The sequence below is a fragment of the Lissotriton helveticus genome, chromosome 8, assembly GCF_964261635.1.
Source record: "Lissotriton helveticus chromosome 8, aLisHel1.1, whole genome shotgun sequence".
Lineage (NCBI taxonomy): Eukaryota > Metazoa > Chordata > Amphibia > Caudata > Salamandridae > Lissotriton > Lissotriton helveticus.
Genome location: NC_136069.1, coordinates 974,761,959 through 974,784,452, shown reverse-complemented (window position 1 = coordinate 974,784,452; position 22,494 = coordinate 974,761,959). Strand labels below are relative to the sequence as shown.

The following is a 22,494-nucleotide window of genomic DNA, read 5'->3' as shown; positions in this document are numbered from 1 at the left end:
ATCGTTCTCCAGCAGACCTGAGGGGGCAGACTAGGAGGGGGGAAGAAAGGTTGCAGCACCCTGGATCTCGCTGCTCCGATCGTCTGCCCCATGGGAATTGTAGCATGTAAAGGCGTCCGAGGTCCGGTTTCCAGAATACCTGGGCCATTCAGTAGCAGTTGTGTCGTCCCTCCTGTGTCACAGTCAGGCTTCGTGCCTTAGCTGAGCATGCTCCTGAAGCCTCCCGGGCCCCCAGCAGGTCCTCCAATTGTTGGCAGGGGAGGTCACACGGAGGACGCCTCCGCAGTCTCCCATTAGATCGAGTCCCATCTCCACCTCGAGGGGCCGCGGCAGTACTAGATTACACGAGTCCCAGGCTCGGCAGACCTCTGCCGTCCGGCGCCACTCCCTCGCCATTTCTCCACCCCGGAGGATCACAGGCACACCGCCTCACGCTCGAGTCAACCTGGAGTCCCAGAGAGCACAGGGACCGTCCCTGGGACTTTAAATGGATATATGTATGGATTGTAAGGGGTTTAGGCTGGTGAGATGCAGAGCTCTACTCGAACGCGGCCATCTCGGTTGCTGGTTGGCCACGCCCTCTAGCTCGAGGTAAATATTGACACAGAGGGGCACACTGGACATTATGAAAAATTGAGTCAACTCCTGAGGTGTGTCAAGCTTCATGGACATTGTACACCATGAAAGTATCCCATTATTTATTGAATACTTATGGTTTTTAGCACATTTGTGTCAAACTGTTTCTTTCTCGGGAGGGAGAACCCTCATACAAGTTGTTGGGCTAGCTCATTTTCTCACTGACTGATTCAGAGCAAGAATTATACCCCACCACTTAAAAAAAATCACCAGCCACCACTGATTTATTTACAGAAACATTATGGATAAGAAGAGTGGCTGAGATTAAAAAAGAGGTTCATCTCCATGGGATTTGCACCCACTCCTAATTTTTATATGTTCAGGTTTTTCAGGGTGTGGCAGTAACAGACTTTTTTTTGATTGGTAAATCGGGCCGGAAGAAAAAAAAAAATATTGCATGTGTAGCAGGCAAGTTTCGTTCCTTACTATCCCTTGCTAGAAAAATGTATCCCCGTCCCTTCCTTCTACCCCTTTCCTAATTCCCACCACCCTACACAGGGTGTCCAGCATGCAGTTTCTACCTGCCCAGAACAGGTGGTAAATGTGTGTGTTAAACCCAACTGTCCCTTATAGTAACTCTCCATTCCAAGGGGTTTAATCCGTAATTGCAGGGTACTGGGCAGATTTACTGTAACTGTAAATGTAAAATATAATGCAACTCGTAATTGGGGACAAAGAAGTTGCTTTAATAAAAAAATCAGCCTTTTTCTTTGTGTTTTTTAAGTGTGTTTCAAGGCTCATAACCATAACATTTAACACTTTCAAAATCAAAATACAAATGTAGTAAAATAAATTTGAAAATTAAAACTCCAAACAGTACTTACACCCCTCCGCAGACACGTATCGATCCTATTCCTTTGAAATTGCACTCTTTGCTGAACCATGTGGTGACAGAATTTACATGTTCAGTTAGCATCTTGCACCACCCACTAAAGTGGGATTTTTCATATACTATTATCTGAAAAAAACAAAGGCTCTCTTTGAAATGAACGCTGCCAATGTGAGTACAACAAAGTAATAAGCCAGCTCAGTCAAACATTTTTTTTTTTTTTTAGCACAAACTACATTTTGTGGAGATACCAAAAAAGAATAAAGGACATATGTGCATTGTCCAGATAGAAAGTCATACACTGTAAAGACATTGTTGTCTTGTATGGGGAATGGTACAAGTCATTTACTAACATAGTTGACATAATGTCATTGAGGACAGATGAAAGTAAGGCTGACTATGGCAGAGAATAGGGCTGTCATAACACCTGGCTGGCACACAACAAAGCAGATGCAACATGAACCCTTCCCCAACCAAACTGTCCTTGTCTTACTGTTCCATGCGGGTGTTCGCAGAACTGAGTGGAGACATTCGTGTGGGGGTGGAACACATAGTTAGACATCGCAAAATGAGTGGATGTCATGACGGTGTATTGTGAGACAGCTCATCAACAGTGAGTAATGGATGAAGGCAGAGAACATCAGTGGGCCATTCATTAATGCTAACGGTCCACATGCTCTGGACAGCAGGGAAAGGGCTGTTCATGTGCGCTCTGCATAGAGGGCATATTGAGTGGTGCTTGTAATGGAAGACAAAGGAGTCTATCCAGTGCTTTCTTCCTGGGACTTAAAGGACTCAAAGCGCTCATCCCAAACCATAACAATGGGACTCTTATGCAGGCTACGGCATTCTTCTCTATGCAAGGCATAATTCTCCACCATGCCCCATTGCACCACTTCCTCCCCCATTAAAAGAGCAGAGGGAGTAGTTCCATCGCCTTGTCAATAGGCGCTTTGCCAATATATGTGCTAGGTTGGTGAAACCTGCCATTACCTTGGAGCCTTTAGGTCCAGGGTATATTCCCAGTTGACAGTGATCAGACACAGTCAGGTTCGTAAGGCATTCCCAATTGCCTGCTGTTAGAATTGGGGGTCTCTAGTTGGCACAGGTAGGTACTTGTGACAAATAGGGACCCTCTCCTCTAGTCAGAGTAAGGGGTGTACACTCCTAGAATAACCCCTGCTCACCCCCTTGGTAGCTTGGCACAAGCAGACAGGCTTATGTCAGAGGCAGTGTGTAAAGCATTTGTGAACACATACAGTAATCAAATGACAACACTACAAATGGACACCACACAAGTTGTATTGTTATAAAAATAAGTATATTTTATATAGAATTACAACAAGACCAATAAACTACAAAAAATAATCGACAATACTATAAGACTTCAAGAGTTCTGGTTAAAAAGGCTTAAATCAAGGTTCTGTGTGAGTCGGTAGCCCTGTCCGGCTACAGCGTTGCTGAAAGAACACAGCGCCTAACAAATTCAGCGGACCGTGTCGGTCCGGGCCCACTCAAATGTCGATAGTACCTTTTACTTGATGAGGCCGGAACGGACATGCGAGCCGGTTCCGGTGTTCGTTGCGGTGCAGAAAAGAAGCAGGATGCTTTGTCCCTCGATGCGGTGCAGGCAGCGGCCCGTTGACATTGTCGGTGGATCCAAGGCGTGTGTTGCAGGGCAAGACGGTGCTTCGTTGCGGTGCTTCCAGCTTGCGGTGCAGCGACAGAGCCGGAGTTCGGGAGATGGCGTCGATCAGTCCGGACAACAGTACGAGTCAGGCAGTGCGGCGCGAAGCGTGCGAGGCGGTGCCCAACTCTGGTGCGTTCACAGGACTCGAAATCAGCAATATTGACCGCGTCGGTCAGACCAGTACGAGTCGGTGTAGCGAGGCGTTGTACGTCGTGGTGTCCACCAGTCGCAGTGCAGGCTCGGTGACGGCGTCAGGACGGAGTCGGTGAGCTCAGACCTTGCGTTATTCGAGGCGGACGTTGGTCAATGCGGTGCCTACAGGACACCGGGTCGGTCGTGAGAGTTGGTCACAGCTCCTTGCCTCTATAGCAACTGACACAGCGTTTCCAGCAGCAATCCACAAAGGCTGGTGAAGTCTACTGGTCCTGATACTTCGGTCAGGGGGCAAGCTCTCTTCCAAGCCCATGGAGATCATTCACAAGTTCAAAATAAAGTACACAAAGTTCTTTCTCCTTCCTTTGGCAGTCAGGCAACCACTGCAGGCCAATCCCCCAAGCAGCACTTCAGCTTGGGAATAGTCTCTCCACAGTTTCTTCAGGTTCCTCTCCAAAAGTGATCCAATTTCTTGGGATCAGGGTCCCAATATTTATACCCCAAAATCCTTTGTTCTCTGAGGGGAGAGGGGCCTGTGCCCAGTCCAAACCAGTACTGAAGCACTCTGTTTAACAGGCTTATTCTTTCCTTTCACAGTGCAGGGCAGAAACATCAGACGCCCCACAGGGGTTGGAGCCAGCATTGTGGAAGGCAAGTACAGCCCTGTAGCACTTTGTTGATAGTCTTCCTTCTCTTCTTTCAGTGTGCAGGGCACATACATCAGCCGTACCCCAGGAGGTGGAGCCAGCACTGTGGAAGGCAGGCATAGCCCTATTCAAGGTTCAGGTGCAACTCCTCCCTCCCATCTAGATGCGCCTCTCTCTATTCACCACGGGCTGACACATCCTGTCTCTTGGAATCCCCCAGCTCTGTCACTCAAAAAACCAGACAAAGGAATACACAACCTAGCAGAGGCAGGCTTAAATGGTTAGGCAAGCAAATACCTACTTTCTAAAAGTGGTATTTGCAAACACAGAATATTAAAATAAACTTCAGTAAAAGATGTATTTTATTATTCCGAGTCCAGGCATACTAAATTCGAATTTCGACCATATTCTCTGAGTCTGTTAGGATTATAAACATTTAATAATCTAACAGCCCATTCTGGCTTATGGAGAACAGGTAGCCTTGCAATAGTGAAAAACGAAATTGGCTGTAATTCACTATTAGGACATGCCACACACATCAGGGCTTGTCCTACCTTATACTTACAATGCACCCTGCCCGTGGGCCTACCATAGGGGTGTCTGATATGAAGAAAATGGAAGGTTCAGGGACTGGCAAGTGGGTGCACTTGCCCAGTCAGCATGACAGTACCAGACTGCATGAAAGGCTGTGCAACTTTAGACACATTTTACCAGGCCGCTTCTGTGGGTGACACAACCAGTGCTGCAAGCCCACCAGTAGCATTTGGATTTACATGCCCTGGGCACACTCAGTGCACTGTACTAGGGTCTGACAAGTAAACCAAATAGTCAATCATGGAATCACCAATTAATACATAAATTTACAGTAGGGAGCACTTGCACTGTGTCACTGGACAGCAGCGGCACAGTGCTCAAAGCATCTAACACCAGCAAAAACACATGAGGCAACAGCAAAAATGGAAGGGAGACCCACGCCAGGTCTAACAGCTGCCAATAAAGAGACAGTGAGGGACAGGCCCAGAGCATGTTTAATAAGTCCACATGTCTTGTGCTTGGCAACTAGGACAACTGGAGGAGACAGTGGGACACATGGGAGTGGATTTTCAGTGGTGTGAAATAAGCTCTATGTAAACTCAAATTGTATACATTTGAAGCAGGGGTTGCTAGAAATCCCACTGGGGTTCTCGGTAGTGTAGTTCCATTCTTTGTAATGGAGGATACAGGAGAGGTCTTCCTCCCACTTAGTGCGCAGGGTGGTTAGGGGGGCAGCGAGATGAGAGTGTAACCCCGGCATAGCCATTTGACTAAGCATTGACCATGGCCCAAGATGTGGGGCATAATGTGAGAGTGAGTCAGTGTAACGTAGAGCAGCGTTCTAGTATGAAAGAGCTATGCAAAGTAGAAGAGGCTGTGGAGAGGCTGCTTGTGAGAAAAACAATCAGTGTAGTTTACCTACTTTTAAGCGTGTGCACTGTATAGTTAATTTCAGTCAGGTGGCCTGCCAGCCAAAAGGATAGCCACTGCAGTTGTCCCGCTAAAAGGCCTTGAAGTCCGGGGGACCCATTCCACCACTACTAGACAGACTGCATCTAAGGCAGGCTGATTCTGCATCTCCTGGGGCACCACATCAGATCAATTAATAAGGAATTGTGTAGATGGACGACTGGAACAGGAATAATCACAGGTAGGTTGATAAAATGATACAACAAGCAGGGCAACATGACTATTTTGGCTAGAGACCGATAGGGGCAGAGTGACCCAGGATACAATTTGAGATTTCAATGAGTTAATAGTTCTCATTAGGTTGTAAACCAATAAGTCCTTAAGGTTCCGATATATCTGTACGCCCAAGTATTGAAATGTATGGTGGGCTATTTGTGTGTTATCAGGGCCAAAAGTAGACTCAACTGTAGTATTGGTGAATGAAAAAGCATGGGATTTGCCGTAATTCAGTTGGAGACCAGACAGGTTACCAATCCACTGAAGCACCCTGGATACAGGTCACAGGTTTGTTTGCAGATTGCAGATGTATAATATCATATCATCTGCATATATCGATGTGGCATGTGCAATAGTCCCCTGTGGGATCCCCACCCCAGTGCGGATCGTCTGATATGTTGCACCATGGGCTCCAGCACCAGTACAAATATTCGTGGTGAGAGAGGGCAACCCTGTTTGGTGCCACAGGAGAACAGGTATGGTGAGGAAATGAGCAACCCAGTCTGGGTCTGTGTAGTGAGGGCAGTGTATGATAGTGGAACCCAGTGTATGTAGGTGGGGTGGATGTTGAACTATGCAAGGGCTGTAAACATAAAATCCCACCCAAGCTTATCAAATGCCTGTTGTAAGTCCAGGAAGAGACAGCCTCCAGTTAATGATCCTGAGCTGTGTCCATGATTTGATTGAAGCAGTGAATGTTGGGTGTGGTGTTATGGAGTGAGACAAAACCACACAGATGCAGATTTTTTAAGTGTGGGAGCAAGGGAGGTTGCAAGCACTTTGCTTAGGATTTTATATTCGGTGTTTAACAAGTCTAAAGGCCAATAAGAGGACATATCTTCCAGGTCGTGGCCCAGCTTCAACAAGGAAGTGACTAACACCTGGCTCGTGGTGGGGGCAATGAGCCCGCTTCTAGCGATGCTGTATGAAGCCATTCTAGTTGTGGCACCAAGTGAGCTGCAAATGTGGCGTAACATTCATTAAGTAATCCATCCGATCGAGCGAGATCATCAATGGCTTGCCGTGTTTCACCAGGCACAAACAGACGACCCAAAGCTGATACACTGGGTAACCACAATCCCTCTAGGAATGAACTAGTATCCGGTGGTTCAGGAGGCGTAGGGGCTGTATAAAGAGTGGTGTAAAAGTTTTTAAAGACTTTGTTGTTACGCGGCTATTTGGGGATGTGAGCACTGATAAGATAGGTGTGGATGGCGGCGTACAAGGGTGTAGGAACTGTAGGGGACCCTGGAGATTTCTCCCCACAAGATTTTGGAGGTGGGGGACACAAGAGGCAATGGTGGGGGAGACAAAAGGGGACATGGGAGACCAACGCCAATGAAGTTTAAAAGAGACAGCGATGCACTCCCTGTTTAAACGTCATTAATTTTTCAGTGCATTAAAAGCATATGGACTGGAAAACGAATTAAATTTAAATAGACTGCCGACTGTTTTGCCGAATCCAAGCTTGCAACACCCGTTGCCCGGGCTGCTTCAACTTCCATGACACAGAGGATTCTTATCTGATCTGTGTGCTGGACTCTAGTACTTTACAGGTCATTCAAAGGCCTTTTAAAAGTAGAGAAGGCATTGTTTTCTTTTTAACAACTTTTTGTTACCCCTACAGTATCACACTCTCTTCAGCCCACTTGCGAGGTGTCAATTAAAGTCTTGTTGGGGACATATCTACATGGATGAATGGCTCCATTAGCATATTTCTCATCCATTAACAAATACACAACAGCAGTACCTTGTTACAGTCAACTACTACAATGGAGAGGTTATGTAAGTTTCCTTTAAAATATAAATGAGCAAGACATCTACATTGTATTATTATATCAACATTTCTATAACGCTTTCCTAACTCTTGTGAGTCCCATGGAGCTGTAACAAATATTTGACAATATAAATGTAATTTTTTTTTTTTAGGCTCACATGCATGAAGCTAAAAACTGCTTGCAAAGAGGCAGATTCTCAGAATCTGCCCCTTTGCGACCGGTATTTTTGCATTTGGGATGCATCATCCCAAAGGCAAAAATCGCAAATTGAGAATTCGCTAAATTGCGATTACTTGCATTTAAGGAATCTCAAATTGAGATTCCTTAAATGCAATGCATTAAAGTTTAAAAAATAGCGATTTCGCTAATAGGGCTCGCAAATTACCATGAAGTACAACTTCATGATAATTTGCAAAAACTTTGAAAAATGCACTAAAGTGCATTTTTCAACGTTTCATGTTGCGCACACACATGCCCTAAGGGCATGTGTGTGCGCAACATATGTGCACAGATCAATTTCAGGGGTGCAACAGGGTGTCCTTTGGACACCCCTGCACCCTTGAAATCGCATTCTCATTTTGCGATTCGCTAATTGCGATTCGCAAATTGAAAATTCTTCCCATTCATTCCTATGGGCCTCTAGGCCCATAGGAATGAATGGGGAGGTATTCTTTAATTGCGAGCCGCAATTTGCGAATCGCAATTAAGGAATTTTAAGAAATCGCTATTTTTAAAGTGATTTCTTCTTGCATACCATTTTGCTATTCCTTATCAGCGATTCCTTATTTTTTGCTAATATGGAATCGCAAAATGGATGCTTGATGCATCTGGGGGTTAGTGCCTAGAAACCATTCATAACACAAGACACTATTTCAACAGAAACCTTAATGAAAAAAGTTATATTCTGTCAGCACGGTCTACAAGTGATTTTATTTAATGGCCTAGCCCTCCATGTCCATCTGCTCTTCCCATTCCAGGTAATTGTTGCGGTAAGCAAAGTGTATTGTGGGTTCTGTGAACCCTATTGCACTGTAAAGTGAGCGTAAAATGTTCCATCGACGGAAGCTGCTTTGAGGGGTATTTGAGGGGTATTGGGTGAAAGTATGAGCCATTCAACTGCGTTAAACACTAGGTCTGCACATCTGAAGGTTGGTATCCTTCATATCATACCAAAATAATCTAACATAGGCCACAAGGCACTCACACCCTTCCATCATACATTAGGATAAGTTGAGAGTAACCTCTCTCTCACTCCATCTCACCTCAAATTCATGCATAAGAGAAGCGTGATAGGAGCACAACTGATCACCACATACAACATATATGCAACCTTTGAGCTTAAGCTGGTAGTAGTGAGGTGAAAACTTTGCCCATACAGTGCAATTTGCTTTTTACAGCTGCATAGTTTTGCACATGTTATATAATTTGCTCTCTCGGATTTATGGGCAATCCATTGTTCTGAGAGTAAACCTCAGTTAGTTAATATAGCGGAGGGTGAGCGGAATCAGAGCTGAGCCAAAAGGTCTGTCTTGAAGTCTGTGAATGAGCTGAGCCCTGAAAATATCTGGCATGACAATTATACAACAAATATCACTTAAAATATGATAAAGTCTCTTCAAAAATTCAAATAAAGTGTACTTCTTTAACATGTGGAAGTTTTGACATCAATTCGTCACATTATAGCACTGCACTAAGAAGCATTTATTAAGAGTGATCGTTTTTAAACATGAACCTAGAACCTTTCTTGTCCTAACGTTTGCCATGTTAATCCTTTATGCAACCCACATTCTTTAAAATAGAGCAACTTTACGGCCTATTAAATGAAACACTATAGGTTTTGCACGGCTGGTTCTCTGAACTCATGTATTTGAAGGCGCTTTCATATGCAATAGTGAAGAAAAAGGTAGAAGGGTAAAATTAAATATTTGCCTAAGATCACACAATGTGCTTAAGCAGGAAAGCCATGATTAATCCAGGTTTTCTGATTTCACTTTGTAAAATCAGCCACTAAATTGAAATGTATTTGTTTTTCCTTTTTACCTCAAATGTTAATGTTATGTTTTCACCTTTTTGTGCTTGAGGGTGGCAAGCAGAAGCCACATGAAATCTCGGCTTGTTATGGGTTCGACGTTCCAACAGGAACCAGCCTTCAGGCTCGAGTCAGTTTGAGCTTTCAGTGGTTTACCCACCTCTAGGTTAATATGATTACTTTAGATATCTGTATGTATAACCGGCTGGTACACTGGTACTAGTGACGTGTGTTAATGGGCCTATGAGTCCCAGCCTGGGAGTGAAAGCACTGCGAATATTTAGGACAATTAAAAAATGTATTACATGCTGCACACAGTATAAGATACACTGGCAGAAAATATATACAGAAAGACTCAAGGGGAAACGTACTATCTTTTTTCACCAGGTTTGCGTCACAAATTAAACCGATGCAAACATGTGACAAAGTGTGCTAGAATTTACTTTCCAACACAAACCTTGATTTGCTTTGGAAAGTTACCCAACATAACGCAAGGAAGAGCTAAGGGCTACTGTGCGGCAAGGGTATGTTCCATGGGTTGTACATGGGCAGGACGAGACAACAAATTAACAGGGAGAGCCTTGCTAAGCCAGAACCGAGCCAAGGGTCTCACTCGCATCTTAGAGCCTGTGCTACAGCCAAACTCAGAAAATATTTGCTACAGCCAAACTCAGAAAATATTTGCTATGTGATTCATACTACAAACGTCATGTAAATGGTAATAAAGTATTTTCAAAATTCAAAAATGTGTATTTGTTTAAGATGTGGACGCTCTGACATGAACAGGGAGCGTTACAGCACACCACGAGAAGTACTTTTCAAAAGTGTTAGTTTTCTACTACTGGTAGTCTGAACTCAAAAATGTGATTGGGGCCCATCGGGAGACGGGGAGGGGAAGAACCGACCGGACACAGGTATATAGTGTGTTAAAGGCCGCTTTTATTGGAAACAGGTGCATCCTGAACATACCCCAACCTTGGCCTTTGCCGCACAAAACTAGGCCTAACTAAATAAACACATATCTGCCAATCCCCCCACCCCCACCCCTAAACATTTCCCCAACAACCTCATAAACCTCTTTATTATTTACACAAACGCCTGGCTCAATGTTTTATAACCTCTGCCCTATGTACACTCCCTCGCCTTCCAACCAGTAAAGTTCCTTCCTCCTATCCTACCCCCCCCATTATAACTAGGGAAAGCGCCAACCTCGAGAAAACCACCCTAGCACCTGCTCCTAGCGACACACTTGTCACCCTACCACAGAAAACACCTGTAACCAACAAAAACCCCTTGACTATCCACCCCTTAATCCTAACTACCTTAAACCAGGGAGGGTGGGCGGGACAAAAACTCCTAAACCTAGCCCGGCTGCTGTGTCACTGTCCCATCAAATGGTGACTAGTGACCTAAAATGGCCGGTTAAGTAGCCCCCCAGCCCAAAAGGAGCCCAAAAACCGCCGCCCAGCCCAACCAGCCCAAAAAGCCCTTCCTGTGTCCTAACCTTTTAGTTCCCCTCCCCTTCCTCCCGGAGCCCCAAAATCCCCGGGGGGGCGAGCCTCCCTCCGGTCGGCCACCCCCCGCAAAGCCCCATTGGGGCCCATCGGGAGACGGGGAGGGGAAGAACCGACCGGACACAGGTATATAGTGTGTTAAAGGCCGCTTTTATTGGAAACAGGTGCATCCTGAACATACCCCAACCTTGGCCTTTGCCGCACAAAACTAGGCCTAACTAAATAAACACATATCTGCCAATCCCCCCACCCCCACCCCTAAACATTTCCCCAACAACCTCATAAACCTCTTTATTATTTACACAAACGCCTGGCTCAATGTTTTATAACCTCTGCCCTATGTACACTCCCTCGCCTTCCAACCAGTAAAGTTCCTTCCTCCTATCCTACCCCCCCCATTATAACTAGGGAAAGCGCCACTCGAAAGCCTTTACTACTTTCGACCCCCCCCCCCCTAGGACCTCTGTACCTTCGGATACCGTCTGACCCCTATCGCCCTGTCTAACGCCTCCTTCAACTGCACCACATGAAGTTCCATCCCGTACCTGGACAAATGTACCCCATCCTCTAAGAAAAAGTATATGGCCCCATACGTTAGCTCCGGGTGCTCCATTCTGCCAAATCCCTCTTTCTCACAAAAGGTCCTCATCTCTCTGTTGATCTTCCTCCTAGTTCTGTCAATCGCCCCAGGCCTCACTGCCCCCCTCCAGCATCTCCTCGGAATGAACTCCGACCAAATAATGTGACACCCTGCCCACTGTCTCTTGATCTCCAACAGATCCCTCCGCATTTGCTTCACCAGAGCCAAACCCTTACATTGCACCAGGTCGTTCTCACCCAGATGTACCACTAAAACATCCGGGCACACCCCTCTCCGAACAATGTTATTTAACATCGGCACCAACTCGTGCCAACGCATACCCCCTTTGCCTCTCCAATGGCACCGAAACAACTGTTCGTCTAATTCCAGGTTCAGATTCTTGCATTTCTCCCATTCGGCCTTTTCCGCTCTTTTAACAAAAGAATGTCCCACCACATAAATGGACACTGCCGCCGCCGTAGGCCCCGCCACTGCACCTGAAAAGAGACACATGTAAGCACCAAGTCCGCACCCCTTCTCATTCCACCACTACCCCTCGCAACCTGACGTATGTCTTAAAACAATCCGATTTCCAGCGCCCCAACCGCTTAATGTCCTCCTTCCCCCAACCCCGGCGCGCCGCCTCCGTCGCCGCCCCGATGCGGAAAGAATGCGTCCCGAAGTCTTTTGGATCCTCACCCATAGACCGCAGGGCGTGCCGCAGGACCCATAACAACTGCGCGGCCGTCACACGTCCCGCCTCTGCCCTGTCAAAAACCTCTGTACCCGCCTGCGCTCCACCGGCCGCCAATCGCCTCCCCCACTCCACTGGAGACACCGCCTCCTTGCCCCCTGGACCCAGTACCACCCACGTGCCCCTCTCCCGTTGATCGGTTTTGGAACGTCGAAGCCGCACGGCGACCTCCCTTCCCCGAAACTCCACATCCCCCCACATGACTCCCGCCTGCCCCTTCAAACCCACCAGCTCTGACACCCTAAAGGCCCCGAAGTACAACCACGACATCAATGTAGAAAACCGCACCGCCTCTTCCTGATCTCTACACACCACCGGCATCCGACTCAGCAATCCCTCCAACATCGCCTCCGTAATAGGCCGTCTCTGCCGCACCCGGGCCCCTTTCTCTCTTTCCCAACCCTCCAAAAGACGCCCTCCCAATTCCCCCGCCGAGGGAGCATAGCCCCACCAAAGCTTACCCATAAACGCCACCCCCGCCAGTTTCCCCGCAATGGTCACTCTCGCCAAACCTCTGTCCATCAATCCCAACATGAATTGCACCACCTGTTCCTCCCGACGCCACTTGTCCCGCTGCCTTACCGCTCCAAAACGCAGAAACTCCAGCCAGGCCTGTTCATAACTCTTCCACGTAGACACCGCCACTGACGACCTCACCAATCGAACGACCCGCGCTCTCCCACTAACCACATCTCCTCCGGCACCTTCGTCTTGACCGCCTCCGCCTCCGTGGCTAGCCCATGGAATCTCCGCCACTGTTGACGAGACAAAGCATCTGCAATGTCATTGTCCACTCCCGGCACATGTTGTGCCCGAAACAAGATATTGTTTTCCAGGCACCTCAACACAAACACGCGCATCAACTTCAGCACCTGAGGTTCCCTCGCAGACTGCCGGTTCACCACCTGCACCACCGACATATTGTCCACCTTGAACAACACGCGCCTATGCGCCAACTCGCGCGCCCACACAGTCACAGCCACCACCAGTGGGAACAACTCCAAGAAAGCAATGCTCCTCCCCCCCGCTTGCCATCGCTCCGGCCACTGTTCCGCGCACCACCGGCCCGCCCAATAGAGTCCAAAACCGCCGACTCCCGCCGCATCCGAAGACATTGTCACGTCCCACTCCCACTCCTCCGGCGGCGCCATGGGCACCCCGTTGAACCTCTCCAGGAAAGCCAACCACATGCACAGATCTTCTCGCGCGCCCGCCGGCAACCGTACGTGGTGATGAGGCAGTGACAGCCCAGACAAAGCCAATCCCAACCGTCGACAAAACGTCCGCCCCGCCCGCACCACTCGGCACGCGAAATTCAGGTGCCCCAGCAAAACCTGTACCTCTCGCACCAACACCTTCCTTTTTGCCAACATGTCCCTCACCAGAACCACCATCGCCGACCTCTTGTCCTCCGGCAGGCGTGCTTCCATGGCCGCTGAGTCGAGCTCTATCCCGAGGAACGACAGCACCGTGCTGGGCCCTTGTGTCTTCTCTGGCGCCAAAGGCACCCCCAAATACGTCATTAAGTCCATAAAACTACTCAGCTGTTGCTGGCAGTCCGTTGAACCAGGGGTACCCACCAGGAAGAAGTCATCCAGATAATGCGTAATCGCCTCAGAGCCTGTGCGCCAGGAAAAAGCCCACTGCAAGAAAGAACTGAATCGCTCGAACAAGGCACATGACACGGAGCACCCCATCGGAAGCGCTCTATCCACGAAAATCAACCCGTCCAGCTGTATTCCCAGCAACTGGTGATCCTCTGGGTGAACCGGCAGCAACCTGAATGCCGATTTTACATCGCATTTCGCCATGAGCGCCCCTCGCCCCGCCGTCGTCACCAATTTTCTCGCAACGTCCACGGACGAGTAGGACACCGACGCCAAGTCTGCCGATATAAAATCGTTCACCGACGCGCCCTCCGGCCACGAGAGATGTTGAATCAAGCGAAATTGACCCTGCTCTTTCTTCGGAACCACACCAATGGGCGAAATGATCCGATCCTCCAAAGGTGCCACCTCAAAAGGTCCCGCCATCCTCCCCTCTCTCACTTCTTTAAAAAGCTTCTCCCGGACGATGCCCTTGTGTGCGTTCACAGACTTCAGGTTCTCCGCCCAACGAGCAATCCGCGGACCCTCGTACCTCAACCGGAAACCCTCCCTGAAACCCCGACGCAGCACCGACGCATCATCCGCCCGCGGATAAACCTCCAAGAGTGGTTCCAACCGATCCAGCCTAACCGGAGTACGAGCCTTTTCCCAAGGTACTCGCACCCCCTCTTCCCCCCCCTCTCCCCCTGCCGGGCCCGGGAGCCGGAAATTGACCCTGTGAGGGGCCTCCCCAAAGCCCCCAGCAACGCGATTCGGGATGTCTTTTACCACACGAGGAGCACTCGTGCCTAAACTTGCACGTCTGCCGGAGACAGGAACCCCTGTTAAAATCCCAGCAGGGCCCCCCGCTCTGGAAGCTCCCGGCTCCCCCCGACCCCACCCCCCCACGGGTGGGGCGAGCCGAAAAGGGTGTGGAAGCCAGTGGCAAACCACTGGCCGTGTAAATAGTGCGGCCAAATTTCGCCCCACTCATTGTCTGCTGGTAAAGGTCCGCATCCAACTCCCCCCACTTCGCCTCCGGGTCCGACGCCATACGCGCCCGAAATTCCTCGTCGTAATGCGACCACGCATTGCCACCGTAAGTCACTTGCGCCCTCCGCACTACGTCCATGTACTTGAACAGCGCGACCGCCCGGTCAGGATACTTCTCGCAATAGACGCTCGCATAGATTAAGAATGCCGCTGACCAGTTCTCAATCGTGACCGGCACCCTCGGCCTCCGTGCCAATTCCTGTTCTTCCTCCTTCGACCCTTCCTTTGCCATCAACTCCCTGTGTAGTAACCTAAATATCTCAACATACTCCCCCTTCCATATTTTTTCCCTGGTCGCCAAAGACAAATGTGCACCCAAGGCTTCGCCACTCCCATGTACGGCAATTTCTTCACCGGGACGTCGCAGCTCTCTTTCCCCCCGGCACTCGACGCAGCCGCCCCACCTGACCCCCCGTCCGTCCCCGCGATCCCCGCCGCCGCGCTCGCAACCGGGCCATCGCCGCTCCCTGTCGCTCCAACACTCGCCGCCACTAACGCACCAGAGGACCCGCCCGACCCCGCCGAGCCGCAACTCGCTTCCGTACACACACCGGCATCCATCACATACCTACCCTTCACCAGTCTCACCGTCTCCCCACCCTCCGCATCCGTCCCAACCGACACGTGGTGTCCTCCAACCAACGCCACTTCCCCCCGCCTTGCCTCCTTGAGGCGTGCCCAAGCCACTCCCCGACCCCGTACTGGTCTTACCTGGCGTCAAGGCCGGCGTCCTCACCGGATCCCGCCGCCTAACCAGATCCTCAGGGGGGGCCGTCACTCGCGGCACCACTTGCCGGGGGCATTCCTGCAAAACACTGGCAACAACATTACAAACCTCCCCGGCCTCCCGCAACTCCCCTTCTTCCTCCGACTCCAACTCCGCACTCACTGCCCCTCCCGCCACAATCCTACCAGGAGATACCCTACTCAACCCTGCTCTGGCTCTACACTCCGTCATCAAGGCCCCAAGATCTGCACTCACTCTCCGTCTACCCTCAAGTTGGTAAGCAGAAGAAACCGTTGCCTCGTTGCTCCATCCCCGTCCCCCGGCGGCCGGATCGACCCATCGGGAGGGGGGCGCTGGAGAGCTGCTTTCCGTCCATCTTCGTTCGGACCACCCCAGGTCCCTCGTTGGAGCGCGACCGCCCGTACTAGGCAGAGCCGGCCCATCCACTCGGCGGGGTGGAGCCGCATGCTGCTCACCCGAGCCCCTCCCCCACTGCTCCTGCCAAGAGAAAAACGGGGAAGTCCAGCAAGCCGGGGCATAACCGTCTCTACTACCTTCCCAACCGCCTCTCCCCCCGGTCGCAGAATGTCCACCCCTCCACGCCGGGCGCCCCCCCCACCCACTCTCCCCCCACCCCCAGCTTCCCACCCCGCCTGGACCGCCCCACGGGCCCCCCCCCATACCCCCCCACCCACCCCAACCACGCAGATCTCCCCCGCTGCGCTCCCCCGCACCTTCAAAACTGCACTCACCCCCGCTACGTCCCCCAAAAAACCTCCCCCCACCCCCTTCCTCCCCCACCCCCCGGCGCATCCCCCAACCCCCCACCTGCACCCTTCTACCTCCCTGCGCACCCCCTCCCCCCAGCACCCCCCGTCCCCCACCCAGCATTAAAGTCCCACCACCGATCGTGTTGTCCTGCTCCTCCTCATAGTCCACCACCTCCTGCCCACTCTCGCCCCCCACCCCCACCTCCTCCTCCCCCTCTGTATCCTCAATGAGTAGCAGTGAAACCCCCCCAACCCCCTCTAAACCACCCTGCCCTGCCTCCCCTGTTCCCCCTTGCCCCCCCTCCAAAAACCCCTCGCCCCCTCCCCCTCCAATCCCCCCCCTTCTTCCACCACCAGCAGCCCCCCGGCCCCTCCCCCCTCGCGTCCTTCGCCCACCCCTGCCCTCGCGTCAATTGCAGGCACTAAACCCCCGTCTACCTCCTCACCCGATCCTCCAGAGCCATCACCCCCCGCCCCCCCGTCTTGTCCGCCCTCCCCCAACCCCACGGCATCCCCCACAAAAACCAATGGGACCTTCTTAACCGAACCGCGCTTCCTCCCCGGGGCCTTCCTGCGCTTCGGCGCCCCAGCCGCCTGGAGGCCGCCACCGCGCGCCGCCCTCTTCGCGGCCCCCGCCCCCTCCCCCTTCTGCACACGTGACCGCGGTGGGTCACAGGCCGCAACAGCCGCCGCGGCGCCATCAGCAGCGCGCCGCGGTGGCCTTACCCGCACTCCGTGCGGAGAAGATCGGTCCTGCCGGCCTCCCCCAGAAGGCGAAGAGCCTCCCGCACCCTCGGATCCGTCAAGTCGTCCGCCGCCATCGCGCCTGCTCTCCGCGTCTGCCTGACCGCCGCACCAACCGACCAGCCACGAGCACCCAAGTAAGTCAGAGCGCTCTCGCTACCGCAACACACACCGTCTGCTAAGCTAACCGTACCCTCTACCACCAATACTCCCACAATACACAAAAACTCCTAAACCTAGCCCGGCTGCTGTGTCACTGTCCCATCAAATGGTGACTAGTGACCTAAAATGGCCGGTTAAGTAGCCCCCCAGCCCAAAAGGAGCCCAAAAACCGCCGCCCAGCCCAACCAGCCCAAAAAGCCCTTCCTGTGTCCTAACCTTTTAGTTCCCCTCCCCTTCCTCCCGGAGCCCCAAAATCCCCGGGGGGGCGAGCCTCCCTCCGGTCGGCCACCCCCCGCAAAGCCCCAATTTGCTTTCATTGGCGATAATGAAGGAGAACGTTTTGATGAAATATAATACTTTCCTAAGATCACACAATTTAAGCGTGGAAGCGACAATTTATTCATGTTTTCTGGTTTTACTTTGTACAAATCAGCCAGTAAATGGGTATCGATTTGTTTTTCCTTATGTTAAGGCTATATTTTTACCTCTTACTGCATTTTTCTACAGTTTTTTAAATGATAGCGCAAATTCAAGCCATATGTATTGGAGCGCTTTATATGATGAGAACCAGTTACATTACACAAGATCACATGCATTGTTTACTGGCATGGGGAGATTAAGTGATTGGCCTTTGTCAGTGGGGAAGCACAAAAGTCATTAAATTAAACTGTGCTTAGCCATCTAGTAGCCTGGCACAAAAATAGTCAGGCTTCACTCAGAGGCACTGTGTTAAGTTACTATGCAGCACTCAAACTGTAGGAAAGTAAAAACACAACACAAAAAAAACCTCACACCAATTTAGAAAATTATGTAAAATGTAATAAATAAATAGAGACCAAAATGACAAAAATCCAGTAGAATGGGACATATGCAATTATAAAGTTTAAGTAAAATAGCACCAGGAAGCTGAAAGCTCTAACTGTGGATATTTGGTAGCTAGACCAGGACAAAGTCATACGTTCAGGTCAACCACAATGGAGTGCGGGACAGATACAGGGACCAGGTTATTCATGTTGAAAAAGGTTACCATGTCAAAGTCCAAACTGCAGTATTTCACAGGAGGAGCTCAACTAAAACCAGCCAAGGGTCCAGGAGGTGGGGCACATAATGGGGGGCAGGAATTCACTCCAGCAGAGGCCAGCAGGGCTCAGGTAGGTCCAGTGACAGCTCCAGTTGTAGGTCCAGTTGAATAGGTCTGCTGGGCAGGTAAAGGGAGGCCCCTGGAGCCTACTGAGTCCATGTAGCTCATAAAAGGACAGCCACCTTACCATTAGGGTCACTATGGTAGTCCTGGGTTGAAATAATGGCCCTCTCCCTTTCTAGCAAGCAAGGCAGGCCTCTAGAAGCAGGGCAGTCTTCTGAAGAACAAGGCAGGCCTCAAACTAGAGGGCAGTTTTCTGAGAAACAAGACAGGCCTCAAGCAGCAAGGCAGTCTCTGAGAAACAAGGCAGTCCTTAACCAGCAACGTGCTAAAGGCAATTTTGGGTCCAACCAGCGTGTTGGTGTTCGAGAAATAGGTTTCTCCTAATCTCCCAACATCGGAGGGAGTTGTTACCCCAGTGGTTCTCGACGAGAACCCCACAACCGAGACAGCTAAACATTGTGGCAGGACTGGTGGTTTTTAATAAAAGAACAAGCAGTGGAGATATATTAACTATTAAACATGAGGACAATACATGACCAAAGAATAACCGTGACGTTTTTTACGCACTATGAGAGAAAACGTTTTCTTGGGTTCAAATGAGTCCACAAATTGTCTGAAGGCCGAAACGCGCCGGCCATTTCCCTTCTGGGAGGAGGACCAATCCACTAAGGAGAAATTACTGGCCTTTAGTTAAGAGACTGAATTAAAAAGACCAAAATGTACCCTGTCTACTGATCCTTCTTGATCTGTCCTCAACGTTTGATACAATCAAACATGAAAACCTGATTGATCTTCAAAAAAGGATGAGGATATCAGGCCCTGTCTTAAATTGGTTTGCCTCATTCCTACGAAACAGAACACAAAGAATCAAAGTTAACCACTCCCTTGCCAACCTTCTTTTTAATCCTAATTACAGTTTGGCAAAAAGCTCTACGATGGTTAACTCAATCATCTTTTTCTAAACATTCTCAAGACAGAATTCCTCCTGATTGCCCCCCACAATCACTGTACAGCCACTCAAAACTAGTTCAAACAACTTACAGCTTTTAACTGCATCCCTCATGTTGTTGACTCTGCAAGATCTTTAGGTATAACTCTGGACAAATACCTGAATATGCAAGATCACATCAGTGAAACTACAAGGGGAGCCAATAATCAGCTGAACTGTGTAGGAGAGTAGGGTCTGCTATCCTATGGTCACCCCAATTTTTGCTTTTTGCTTCACTGGTTTTCGACTTAATGTGGCTGTGGGCCTGCTAATCAGACCCACAGCCTGCTGTTCTCTCTCTAAATTACTCTCCGTGTACTATAGGTACATCACCAATTTGGTACTGGACACCTTATCAGCCCCTGTACAGTGCATTATAGGTGCCCAGGGCATAGGTGCATCCAAGGCCTACCAGGGGCTGCAGCATATCTTTTGCCACCCCTGGCTGGCCATTCAAATTGACACAACTGGCTGATCCCTCATCTGGGGCAAGGTGGTGTAATCACCCCTTGCTTAGATATAGTATACCTGTATCTAAACCTATATCTGGACACATATATACCTATCAGTCACTCCTATGGCAGGCCTTATCGATCCTGGAGGCAGAGTGCTTGGTTTTATGTGAGATGGTGCTCTAGCATGAGTTGAGCCGGTCTGCAGCCTTTGGAACCATTTCCTTATAGCTGTTTCAGGATACTGCCATACCATATACTCTTAAGTGCATTATAATCCTCGCGGTTATTGCTAACTTAGGTTTGGCTTTATCAAAACATGTCGTGTAAGGTGTCGTACACTTTGGAATACTACCCCCTCGCCAGATCTGGCGACGGGGGTAGCATTCCACCCTTCTAGAGGGAGAAGACATGTTACTTTACTTAAAACGCGGTTAATCCTAACCAGAGCCTCAGCATCACAAAATGGATGCTGCTGCCCCCACACAAGTCCGGCCTCCTGCTGTTGACCGAAACCTGGCAGGGGAGGCCTGGACAAAGAGTTTACTGTCACAGGGAGGTGCTACACCACCCCAGTCAGGAGATAGTAGATTGGAGCAGGGAGGGTTGAAAGAAACTAGACACTGCCTGGGGCACACAAGGTGTCCCATGCAAAATCCAGTCAAACCGGTTCTGGTGCAGAGAAATGCTGCAATGCCCTCGCACACACCAGACAAGGTATCATAATACAGTTGGCACGGTTTACATAAACATTCTATATGCAGAGCCAGACAGACAATTGTAATGCAGTACAGTATCCTTAGAAGATAGATGTAAATTTTATTGATTCCACAACCAGCCGACACGTGTTTCGTCGCGGTGGAACAATTCGCCGCGACTCATCAGGGCTTAAGACACGACCAAGTGTTCAAATGGTCACGATTAATGTGTCTTTGCGGTCTCTTTGCATATGGGTCCAAGACTAGGTTTAAATTTTCTGGGGTACTCGTGTTGTAGACTATGAGGTAGAAACGTATTCGTGTTGTTGAAGGTTCCAAGTGAGTAGGTTTATACCGTAGCTTGTGGTAGCAAAAGTACGTTGTCGAATGCCTTGGAAAGTGTTACTTCCAGTCTGTTTTCCCGCACACTGTGGTTGAGAATCTGTGCAATCACTGACGCTTGATTATTGTGTGAATCAAGCCGAAAACCGGGAGGGGATAGTAGAACTGGTACCGGTGTTTGGTGGGTAATACCTATTGCCGGAACTCCGTAAGCGCCGTATCCCTCCTCCTGTATTTCCCGGTCGCCGTTTTCCTGGTACGGCACTCCAGCCCCAGCTCGGGCGCGAAACTGGACAAAGGGAAAGGGGTGTAACCACCCCCTTCCTGGGTCCCACCCATAGGAGGGACCTAGCAGGTAATCCAGCCCCTTGATTTAGAATAAAGGTAGGAGCTGTGCCAATGCACATCAGATTATCCTGACTGAAACTTATGAAACGAAACTCTGGAGCCTTCGACATCCTACTCGACATAGAAGACTGAATAATCTCCCTTGTGGTCAAGGAGTGACCACCCTGTGCAAACAGGCACCATCCAGCGCCCCACGGTTTGCTTTGTTGCAGTTCCAGCTGGAACTCGAGCGACAGAGATCGACGAGACCCAGCTTCCCTGACTTCTAACAGCCCGATCCACAGTCTCAGCAAATCTGAGACCCGTGGAGGCGACGTGAAGCGTGGAGCCGGCCATCTTGGAAAAGCTATGAAGTGCTGACCAAGCAGCTACCGAGGCACCCTCGAAGCTGTGCATTGGGGTTTGAGAAGCCCCAGCCCTGAGCAGCTTTTGCACCGAAGCTCTCCCCTACACACTCACCGAGTGCTGCGTGGGGCCCTTTTGCATTTTTCTGCTCAACGCGTTGGTCCGGTCACTTGCTTGTTGGCTAGTGGCCCAAGTACCGACGAAACCTTGAATTTACACTGCTAGTCTGGCTGCTCCAGACTGGCCCTCGCTCCCCTGAAAAGGAGCACCCGATCTGACCTTGCTGGTCCGATCAAGAAGCGATCTTCCAATCCTGCGTGGGTTGCACTTGCCAAGGCTTGTTAACTCCGATCAGGAAGCCGACACCGCCGACAGCGAGAGCCTTCGTGGGACAGCTCGTGATTCACTCCAGGATATCCTCGATGCCCCAGGGTCTACGTGGCAGCGGAGACAAGCTTCTCGACAACCACCTGATTGCGCCCGACATTGCCTGGTTCCTTCCTGGTTCCTTCCTGGTCACTGGCTAGTGACCCAGACTCTGTCCCCTCTGCTTTCAGGTACTCTACATATTCGATCCACCCTTGGATCCAACCGGACTCTTCTCTCCTGGCCGCCTGCAGCAACTTCACCTCCAGGCTCCATAGATCTACATGACGAAACCCGACACGCTTTGGCACCTATGCACCCGCTTCCTGTGGGTGAGGTAACTCATGAACGCCGGTGCTCCTGTAGTGGTTTACACCTCTAGTGTCTAAGTTTAAAGTGTGGTAATTCTATTCCAGTCGGAAGACTCATTGACTTTGCAT

General features: G+C 50.1%; 1 protein-coding gene across 1 annotated transcript in view; it reads right to left on the bottom strand.

Moving 5' to 3' along the window:
* The window catches only part of CRYBG3 (crystallin beta-gamma domain containing 3), a 1,541,789-nt gene that overhangs the window by 694,672 nt on the left and 824,623 nt on the right, over positions 1-22,494 (bottom strand). Inside the window, exon 11 of the mRNA XM_078657810.1 lies at positions 1,461-1,594. Within this exon, the coding sequence (XP_078513936.1) occupies positions 1,461-1,594 (134 nt within the window). The remainder of the gene's footprint in view (positions 1-1,460; positions 1,595-22,494) is intronic.